The sequence below is a fragment of the Coturnix japonica genome, chromosome Z (assembly GCF_054131305.1).
Source record: "Coturnix japonica strain WE chromosome Z, WE-NBRP24, whole genome shotgun sequence".
Taxonomy (NCBI): Eukaryota; Metazoa; Chordata; class Aves; order Galliformes; family Phasianidae; genus Coturnix; species Coturnix japonica.
This window is the reverse complement of record NC_140702.1, coordinates 74,133,103-74,143,998: the sequence shown is the minus strand read 5'-3', so window position 1 is coordinate 74,143,998 and position 10,896 is coordinate 74,133,103. Positions and strand designations below refer to the sequence as shown.

The 10,896-nt window shown below is 42.5% G+C and overlaps 1 protein-coding gene across 5 annotated transcripts in view; it reads right to left on the bottom strand.

Moving 5' to 3' along the window:
* Positions 1-282: 282 nt before the first annotated feature.
* The window catches only part of WDR7 (WD repeat domain 7), a 106,775-nt gene continuing 96,161 nt past the window's right edge, over positions 283-10,896 (bottom strand). For all 5 annotated transcript variants that reach the window (XM_015887228.3, XM_085529334.1, XM_015887227.3 and 2 more), the window contains 2 exons: positions 5,559-5,663; positions 283-2,947 (listed from right to left, as the gene is read on the bottom strand). In XM_015887228.3, the coding sequence (XP_015742714.1) occupies positions 2,744-2,947; positions 5,559-5,663 (309 nt within the window). In that variant the 3' untranslated portion in view covers positions 283-2,743. The remainder of the gene's footprint in view (positions 2,948-5,558; positions 5,664-10,896) is intronic.

The window sequence follows — 10,896 nt, the reverse complement described above, 5'->3', positions numbered from 1 at the left end:
GAAAGCATCACCTCGCAAACACTGGTGCTGGTGAAGACCGCAGTTCCTGTGCCTGCCTTAGCCACGCTGCTGGAGAGTCACAAGAACTTCATTCCAACACCTTCCTCCCCTTGCATCAAGGCTGCAGGTCCCATCACCACGACAGACAGGACGTCGCTTAGGCTGACTTTCAGATGGAAAACAAATAAAAGAAGAAAAGTTGGTGAAAAAACTTGTGATTCATAAATCAGAGGCAGGGAATTATTTGCATGCCACCTGGCTGATGCCACAACAACAAAGCTCTTCGATACAGTTCAGATTTATTTCACAAGCATATTTACACCAGGGTATGCAGTATTCATACAGCAGACTAGGAGTGGACTCCAGAAGTTGCTCGAGAGGCAGACACTTCAATCATTTACCACACATGGTGACTTCCATCATTACAACACTTTCATACAGGTGTCTCATCATGTCATCTTTTGCTTGTAAACTGCCAATGAAGCCACATACGTCTCCACATTTACAAGGACAAGTCCAAATACAGTACTAACAAATCAATAAAGCACTAAAAGCTTACACTGGAATGACAATACGAATTTTACTGCAGTGCTGAGAGACCGAGGCTGTGAAGTTGAGGACCGGGGCAAACAAAGTCACCACAGTGGGGGCTGTGTCCAGCCCCACTGATGGATCCTGGACCCCAGCAGGGCTGGAGCTGACCTGCAGCACTGGGAGGAAAGGAACAACCTCTCTTCTGCATTTAAGAAAACCCATTACACTTCTAGCTTAAATCAAACATTTTAACGCATATATAATTCAAGATGTTTGCTCACTATACCACAAGAGGAAATCATTGCAGAGCTATGGTCTGCCATTCCCGTGGGGGTTGCATTTTGTTTCTGAAAGTAAACACACACACACACACACATCTTGGAACCTACCCTAATGTAACTGATGGGATCCCAGAACGCCTATGGGGGAATGCTTACAGTGCACCCTGCCTCTCCTCGTGCATCTGAACCTAATGCTGCAGTGCTTCAGACTGCAAATGGAAGGTCTCTGTTAGCTCTTCTTCCAATCTTTAACCTACAGTGTTACGTATGCATCATTATGAACACAATGTACATGCATGTTGTGTTAGTCCGCTTAGAAAAAAGACCCTGGTATTCTATGACAGTGTTCTCTGCTATACACTACATTCCTGCCAGATAAAAGGAATAAATTTTATGGCAGTTTATGTTAAACATTCCTAATGGTCTTAATTTCTTACTTTTTTTAAATTGTTATTTCTTAATTTTTAAACAGCAAACAGATATGTATCTTCCTGGGCTGTAAATCTCATCTTCACGTACAATGTACTACACAGACCAACTTAAAAAAAAATGTAAAAAAAAAAATCAATGCTTTTTATGTTTCTATGCTGCTTTATAAATTAATTTGTTCCTTTTTGGGGGAAGGGAAGATTTTATAAGTACTATTTTTACTTTATCATGTAAAGACAGCCTCCTTATTTCCGCGAGTTTTTCAAACAAAAAATGGCAAAGAGAAAGCTATACAAACATATACATCAATATTCTTAAATAAAATAGTACTTCATAGATTCGTTTCTGCTTTATTGTGAGCATAAATCAGCATACTTTCACACGATTAAATATTTCACAGAATTAGATATGTAAGAAGGAAACACAGTCACAGCTAACGTCACACAGGAATATTCCTACCGAAGAAATGGTTTCAGTAAATCTGTTCAAATAACTTATTATTTTTCATAGTTTTTCTTGCCAGAATTGTTAATTGCTGACACCACTTGTGCTGCCTCCCAGGGAATGCTGTGATCCCCCGTCCCTGTGGTGAAGGAACGTGACCCTGCAGCCACCAGAGCACAGCCCAGCTTCCATGCAGGATCCAGCACAAATGGGAGCAGCTTTGGGAAGAAAAAGCTTTTCATTTTCCTCAAAATAAATACCTTCATTGGTAGCAAAAAAACACCTTTATATATAAATACTCCTCTGTTCAAGTTCGCTAGTCGACTTTAGAGATATTTTCTTTATTTACATGTGAATTGTTATCCTTTATTCCAGACTACAGCAAGCAATGGCTGAGCACAGCAGCACTTCAATTCCTCAAAAACTGTCTTTTTTCTGAGGAATGTGCCCCTTCCACTAAGAACAGAGGCCGTTCAACTCCTGCACACTCAGCTACTAATTATCCCCAATTAATTAGGCCCTTATTAAGAACCCTCTAAGACACACCACCTAGTGATCATTCAGTGGTCACTAGAAGGAATACATGTAAACAGGGCCTTTGGTAAACCACAGAGGCTCTGTGAGCACATGGAACCAGGCCGCCAGCATGAGGCCAGCAGCCACCAGCCAGGCCATGGCACACAGTCAGGGTTGGGATGGGCCCCCCAGGACCACAGCTTCCCCCACCCTGCTGCAGAGAGAACCACCTGGTGCCATGGCCTGGCAAAGTGGGCAGAGCTGTGACCTGGCACACCAGGCAGAGCCACGGCCTGGCAAACCAGGCACAGTCGTGACCTGGCAAACCAGGCACAGTCATGACCTGGAAAACCAGGCAGAAGTGCAGCCTGGAAAACCAGGCAGAGCCATAACCTGGCAAATCAGGCAGAACTACGGCCTGGAAAACCGGGTAGGGTTGTGACCTGGCTGGTCCTGCCCTGTGAGCAGAGGACAGCAACAAAGAAGGGAGAGTTATATGGAGTTCTGACAGAAACGCGTTTCAGCACAGGCAGCTTCCCCTAGACCACGAAGCGGTGCTCCTTGCCATCATGGGCCATGAGGATGACGTTGCGGTTGGAGGTCCAGATGAGGCGGGCCAGGCGCAGGGCGTTGTGTGAGCCGGGGGAAGCGGGCTGGACGGGTGGCACCTGGTAGGTCTTGATGCAGCGCAGCTGGGGAGCTGAGTTGAGCATGCCGATACTGCCTAGCAGTGACGTGTTCATCTGCAGAGACAGCTGTTAGTGAGGGGTCTCCCAGCCCACCCAGATCATGCCCAAGTGACATCCCACCAGACCCACCCAGACCGGGCAAAGTGGTGCTGTCAGTGCCCATAACTTTGCAAAAGGAAAGGCTGAATAGAGCCACGAGGTGCACAGCGCTGCTCTTGGTGATGCTACCAGCAGGTACTGTATTGTGAGTAACGAATCCACGTCTGTGCACCTGCTTATCCTTCCAACACGAGAGAAAGGAAACCGGCGCATGACTAAATTGAATGTAAATTACAGTCAAAATCTTGAAGCTTCCCTCCTACGCACAGAACTCAGTTACATACAGCAATCAAGAACCATTCCTTAGAATCACAGGCTCATAGAATGGCCTGGGTTGAAAAGACCACAATGACCATCTGGTTCCAACCCCCTGCTGTGTGCAGGGTCGCCAACCACCAGGACAGGCTGCCCAGAGCTCACTGCTTGCCCCGTATCTTTTTTTTTAACTACTGTCCTCCTTGCCTATGCCTTTCTCAAGTTGAACTGTGAGATTTAAATCAACAAATTAGATAAGAAAATTATACAGTTTATTTACTACTTTGAAAAAAATCTCACATTTCACTTGTAGGTCTTTATAATTAAAGGTTTCTATTCAAATTTAAAGAGAAACATGAAAAGTTATTAAGATTATGTCTATGCTAGAATATTTTTGTCAAAGTAATTAAGAAACCACAAGTAAAATCATGCAAAATTAAGAATCATCATCATAACAGCTACAAACTGAAAAAAAACAATTTTTACTATTTTTCTGCTTGATAAACAAAGCACTCAGGAGAGGTGTGCTGAGTTCCACTCTCCAGAAAGCAGGGCAGTTACTGCTGATACGTGCTGCCTAGCTCCATGGTTTAAAAACAACCCTATGCCTTACAAGCACTCCTTTACTTGGGAGCCCGTCCATGAGCAGGCAGACGGCCGCCACGCCATATCCCTGAGTGTGCCACGTGGAGCCCTGGCAGATCCCAGGACATGGCAGTCGTGCTGCTGCTGATCCCACGCTCTGAATTCTGATCAGGACAAAGTACAAGCCATTACTTTTTCCTGGCTCTTCTCAGCAGCAGAATGGTGTCAGAGAGTGTAAATCATGGCATCTCTAGCAGGGAGCATGCATGCACCACTGACATTTTCACAATTTAAATCATCTTGAGTAATAACCCTTTTAAGATGACTAATGTTACTGATTTTCCTGCATTAATAATAGTGCCAAATGGAATACAGAAGGGAAAAAAAATCACTAGTGCACGAGGTCACATTTTAAAACTAAATGTGTAGGTATATTTAACTCTTTATGTAAAAGCCACTTCAACGTGAACATTTATACACCTGGAAGAATGTGGCAGCTCACGATTTAAAACACGTGCCTGAGTTTTTTCTTCCTGCCAGTTTTACAAGACCTGCTCTGATTGCTTTCTAGACTTTCCCTGAGTACTTAAATCGAATCAGTGTAACTGATAGATGAAGATTCTTGCTGTTGTCATTTAGTGTTTCAGAAAGTACACAATGTTGTGATGGATAATAATTTAATAATTATTATGGCACCTGTAAAAATAATGAATGGCATTAGAAAACTAGACTAGGGGAACATGTTAAAAACTAATAATTATAGGTATAGTGAGTTCTATTATATAGTCTGATTACTGTAAAACTAGATTATTTTGATAGCCTGCACAAATTGCTTGATTGGGTCGGTTTTTAAGTCTAGAGTCATTTAAAGGAAGAAAAGATTCCTGGTGAGGGAAAGTAAGCTGCAATAAAGGCCTCTTCTGTGCTTATCTGTCTCACCAAGCTACACATACACCTACCCACAATTGACAGAACAGTATTTCTACAGACATGATCACAAAGACTGTTCCTATGCTAAAAAAAATAACCCCCCCGGTACTTCACAAAATGTTTACCTGATCCTCAGTTTCTCCCATTTCAGACACTCTTTGTATTGCTTTTCTCTCAGCCTTCCTGTTTCCAGCATCATTATGGAAATTCCAGGCAGCTCCACAGCATGAGGAGCAGCCTGGGAAGCTGTGCTCCAAGTAGAGCAGCTGTGTCTGCTGAGCAGAAGGACTTGGCACAGCAGTAACGGGACCAATGTTCATCCTGAATAGTTTTGCATTGTGTTGAGTCAAAGAAATGGAGAAATATCACAGAGGTCTTCCTCTATGGGAACTTACTGGGTTCCAGAAGTCAGAGAAGAAGAATTCCTACTAGGGGATGGAGCAGTGTGAGAGCAGGAGCAACGGTTCTGACACAACTGGCTGGAGGTCTCCTGCAAGGCCCTAAACCTTAGCAGATGGATGTTTTAGGTGTGTAAAACTTAAAGTGTTACAACAGGATCAGACTCGAACAACAAGTAGGACACAGTGTTGTCTGACGGCTCTGAACTTACATACTGATTTGTATGCAAACAAGCCCTCACTCCTCACTGGGAGACAACTGCAAGGCATGCCTAAATATAAACAGTAAAAGTTCTGTACTTTACAGAAACAGAAAAAAATATGATGCACGACAAAACCAAAGGTGGGCAGACAGCACTGATCCTCCCGAGGACACAGGCTAGCAGCAAAGCACTTACCTGCCAGAAGGAGAGGTGGCTGTCTGAGTTGGAGTAGGTGGCGAGGTACCGGCCGTCAGGAGCAAAGGCCACTGCTGTGATCGGCCCCTTGTGCCCGTGGATTGTCTGTCAAGAGAGAACATTTAGGGACATGGTTTAGTGGGCACAGTGGTGATGGGTTCGCAGCTGGACTTGACTCTGAGCAACCTGATCTAGCCACAGATGTCCCTGTTCATTGTTGAACCAGATGGCACTTACGGGTGACTTCCAGCTCTACTAAACCTATGATCTTAATGGCCTTTTCCAACCTTAATGATTTTATGGTTCTAAGAATCTTAGAACAGGTTCTAAGAACAGTAACAGCGTTCCTTACTCATTTCAGCGCTGAACAGATTTGTAAGTAAACAATAATGAAACAGCAACTGGACTTCTAGAAAAACTTTCTGGAAGAGTTAATCAAACTGCTACAGTCAGATAACAGCACGGTACTATGTGCAGAAGCCTCTTGCTCCTATTTCAGCATCATACCTTAGGTCTTGAATCAAACGTATGACAAAACTTGGGAAAGCACACAAAATCTATCTAAGGTTTATTACCTCTGCAGAGCTAAGGGAACTTCAGAGTTTGGTTCCTGCAGGAAAGAGGAGGGCAGTTTCCTTAATATACCATTTTCTATTGGATTACCATAACGAAGACATTAGTAACAAGCTCACAAAGTATTTCTTTGAAGAATACACAGTAGCTGCTCACTCTGCATTAAGAGGCTCTGTGCCAATTTTAAACTGGCAGGACTTGCAATGTGTGAGAAAAGACTTTGTAACATCCATCGAACAAAACAGGGCTGTGAAAATAAAAGCGCATAAAAACAAAAGCGCTCCTGCAGCCAGCTCCAGGACAGCAAGAGATGCAAAGCCACCGAGCTGAAACACTGCACCTGAAGTAAGGCTTACATTAACAACCCATTAATATATTTATTGTGCATCATGTAAGTTGAGTAAAGTCAAACAGAACCCCAAACCTACGCCTTCAAGGTAATCACTACAGCTTAGGATGAAGATTTGAAAGGGGAATTAATTAGATGATCCAATGTTTAGACCCATCAAACTCTGCAGCACTTAACAAGCAAGTAATACTTGTCAATAAAAAATGTTTTGGTAATACAAAGGTGGAAAATCAATAGTACTTGCACACTTGTTGCTTTTCTTAACTACTGAAAATGTGTTCCAATAAGTACAATCCTTAAGGGAATTAATGTGCTTTGTTATTTAAAGCAAGTGCTTCTCTAATTGATGCTAATCCTTTCAAGCCAAGATTTATTTTTTAGTGCACTGCCTAAATGTGTACTTTGCAATGCACATCTTGTGCTTCCTAGGCAAAGTGAATAAGCAGAACAAAACGAAATTATTGCAACTCATCCAAAATATTCTGCTTGCACCCATGCATTTGGAGCTCAGACTGCCCTGGCTGGCACCATGCTCAACGCTGCATTAATGGCTGCGATGGCTACGCTTCAGCAGGAACACATGGCAACACGCTGCCTCTTTGCATCTCTTTCCTGCTCTGAAGTGTAACAGTGCATTACAAAATTATTTTCTATTTGAATAAAATCTGTGCAGCATTGGTTCGGCAACAGTCTGAATCTTGCACGGCAGACAGGGTGGGACAAAGTGCAGCTGCTTGGAGCTTCCCTCTGCCCAAGCAATTGTTTTTTAATGGGAGCACGCTCCTGGGAGACTATTTGACTTCTGCACCTGTCACCGCCGCTGTCCTGTACACATGATATACTGAGGCTATGACAACCTAATTCTGAGTCCAATATTTGGCAAACCCTACACTGAACTGCATTATTCTGTTAGAGGTGACATAAAAAATAAGCACTGTATCACTGCAGCAATTTTATTTTAATAAATACTGGAATGCATACTTTAAATTGATAAAGTAACATATATACTGCTATAGAGACATAGCAATATTTTACCACATTTATTATTAGATATTTATCTCCCCAGTCCCTAGGGGTACCTTAACTAAAATGAAACAAAAACAATCACTCACTGAGGATGCGGCATGCCTGATGCACCCCCATAAGTACCACACTTCCAGCAGGTGCCACATGAAAAGCAGAAAGCATCAGGTTTGTCCCAGCTCATCACTATCATTAAAAGCTCTGACTGCTTTCACTTGGAACAGCGTGAAGGTACCAGCTCCAATTTTTGCATGGGGTACAGTCCCTGAACAAGGAATGGTTATTTGAAAATTAAGGAGATGACTCTGAGCTGCTCAGCCACAGTCAGCTCCTGAAGCTGCTCCAGAAAGCTGGCCTAGATACAACACAGAGCACAAACAAATCACTGCTACAAAGCTCACTGTGCTAAAGGCAAAGACTGAGGGAAGACAACAGTTGAAAGTAGATGGAAAAAGAAAGGTGCCAAAGGGGACACAAGTGGTCAGTGAGCACAGCAGGGATGGGTTGGGGCTGGCCTTAGGGATCCTAGAAGTCTTCTCCAACCTTAATGATTCCATAATTCTGTGATGCGTTCTGACTAACAACAGAACTTCTTAAGTTTCATATTAAGCTCAAACAGCATCTCAGAACTCAACTAATCTTTGTATTGAAATAAAGGAACCTCCTGCTCCCAGCCACCCATCCCAGTGCAGCCCACACCAGCCCTCAGCCTCTCCCCACTGGAGCCCTACTCTACCTTGCCCCACTTACTGCCCTTTTTTGCCACCTTACAATGATCCCCTCTCTTTCCTTTCTATTTTACAACATGTAATCACAATACAAACATAGAAGGGCCACATTACACACAGTCCACCAAACACCTGATTCCCTGAACACTCAGCTTTGTGTTGTTCAATCCCAATCTCAGTTTGCGCAATGTGTCTGATAGAACCTTTCTATCCATCTGTTGCACTGTCCTTTGAAGAGCAGGCATGCGAGGCCTTCTAGGACCATGGGCTGTGTGAGCACATTCGGGATATTTGCTAAGACCTCAGTCTGCCAAACTAGACAGTTCCACCCAATACAATGTCTAAAACACCCTCACTTCTCACATCAGAAGTGAAATCTTTCAAGATGCCTCTTCAAAGGTTTCTATGAACACTTAGAATTAAAAAACAAACAAACAAAATAAAGCCAAATCTCCGAGCAATTTAGTGGAAATATCTAAAACAGCATTTACTTAAAATAGCTTCAGTACTTTTAATAACTGAATTTCAGTGCTCCTTCAAGGAGTACTAACAATTGCAGTAAAACTTTCAGGACTACACTGAGAAAAAGTATATTTTACATCTTTAAATTAATTTTCTTTCTGTCCTTCAAATGGATTCTCAATAATATCAAGATAAAGTCAAAGCACATATATTAAAATTTTTAACTTGATAAAATATATAACTTAATTTTTAATCTCACAGTAATACAATTTTGCATCAACCATTACTATTACTCAGTATTAAAATGTGACTTGCATGATGTGACAGGCAGTGCACAATGAGAGCAGAAAGTGACCTTGAGCAGCAGTGTATAAAAATACATTTATCACTGGAATGGCATGCTGGCTTTCAGTCAATATGTGCTCTCATTTGTTAGGAGGTTCTCCTGCTGTGATTCCCTCATTACAATTTGCTTTTACTTCCTGGGCAAATGACAACCAGAAAATGAGGCAGCTTCTTTCTTGACCAAACTTAATCCAGAAGAAATTAGATGACAGCTGCACCCATCCAAGTGTTAAGGGGTGTTTTACAAACATCTCCAAAATGCACAGCCACAGACCTCAGCAGTTCCGTGGGGCCCTGCAGACAGCCCAGAACTGCCCTGCACCCCTGAGTTGAAGGCTGCAAGGAAAGCATGCACGTGGCTCTCCCACCCAACTCATGATGTCTGCAAACATCAGATGGAAGCTCTGACATTAGGAATGTTCTCATCAGTTCGAGGGCTTCATGTGGCACCATCAAAGCCAAGGTGGCCATTCGTTTCACTACACCCATAAACCAGACAGTCCGTAACATAAGCAGCATGCTTTTCAGCAGCGAAACTAATGCCAGCATAGTTCAAACAGATGATGCAGTATCATCTCAGGACATACTCATGTGTCAGACAACTCAGTTTCGCTACTGAAATTCCTATCTCCATGATAGTTATGCTTTTAAAAGACATTCCGACAGCTTGTAGGCTGGGCTACATCCTGCAACTGATAGGAAAACAGTCGTAAATAATAATTCTGAGTACGGTCAGGATACCAATGAAAAATGGAAGAAGAAAGTATTTTCTCCAGGTTATTTCTATTTCGTGAGACAAAAAACAAATGTAATTATCTTAAATCCCTACTTTAGGGGGTTATCTTAACAATTACAAACAGCCTGTGTAAAAAATTACAAAATATGGATAGGCATCAGGAAAAGAGCTTGTGCTGGACGAACGCCAGGCCTCATGGTTTGCAGATGCGTTACTGCAAAGTGCGGTAAAGTTTCAGATCCTGAACCACAAATCCCTCAAGAGTGATGCTGAATGGATGGGAGGAAGTTTGGGCTGGTATTCCAGCGCCAGAGAGCACTTTACAGGGAGAAAAGACACTGAATGCCTTCCAAAAAATCACAACATGGAATGGATTTACCATTTATTACGTGGACTTCATCTAACCAGCACTCAAAATGCAAATCATACCCTTAATGGGAATAGCTGTCTAAATTGTTAGAAAGACGCAATTAAAACACAATAAATAACAGCAATGTGGTCTAAGAGCAATCAGTAGATCACATTTCGGGAGGGCACAGAGAGGATGGAGATGAGGGTTTGAGCGTGCCCATCAGATGGATCACCAGCAGACACAGTTCATTTGGGGATTTTCAGAGGGCATTAGGAAAGGGCTCCAAGCTGCTGTGGTGGGAGAAACTTGTTCACCAGGCAGAAAGAAGAGCTCTGAGCAAGCAGTTATAACACCATTCTTAATTTTCTAAAAAGCAAGAATTGAAATGTCTAATGTAAAAGAGTTATTAAAACAGTCTTCAGGACAAGACACTATTTTCCAAGCAAACACACGAGTTTGATACAACCTTATCAGTGCACTGCAATAAAACTATCGTGTTCCCAGATGAGACTCTTTTGTAAACATAAGAAACCCCGGTAAAGACATCAAAACTCTATGTGGCTCACAGCACCACAGATAACAGTGAGAGACTGCATTCTCCTACAGACACAGATCTTCAAAACCCATCATTTTCAATAAAAAGTCAGTCCCTATTGAAAGAAAGAGCTATTAAGAATTCTAATTTGACTGTGAGTGGAACAATGCCCTAAAGTGAGTTAACAAGCAACTGGAACACTATAAGTAAGCACAGTGTTCCTTCTGCCTGTGGC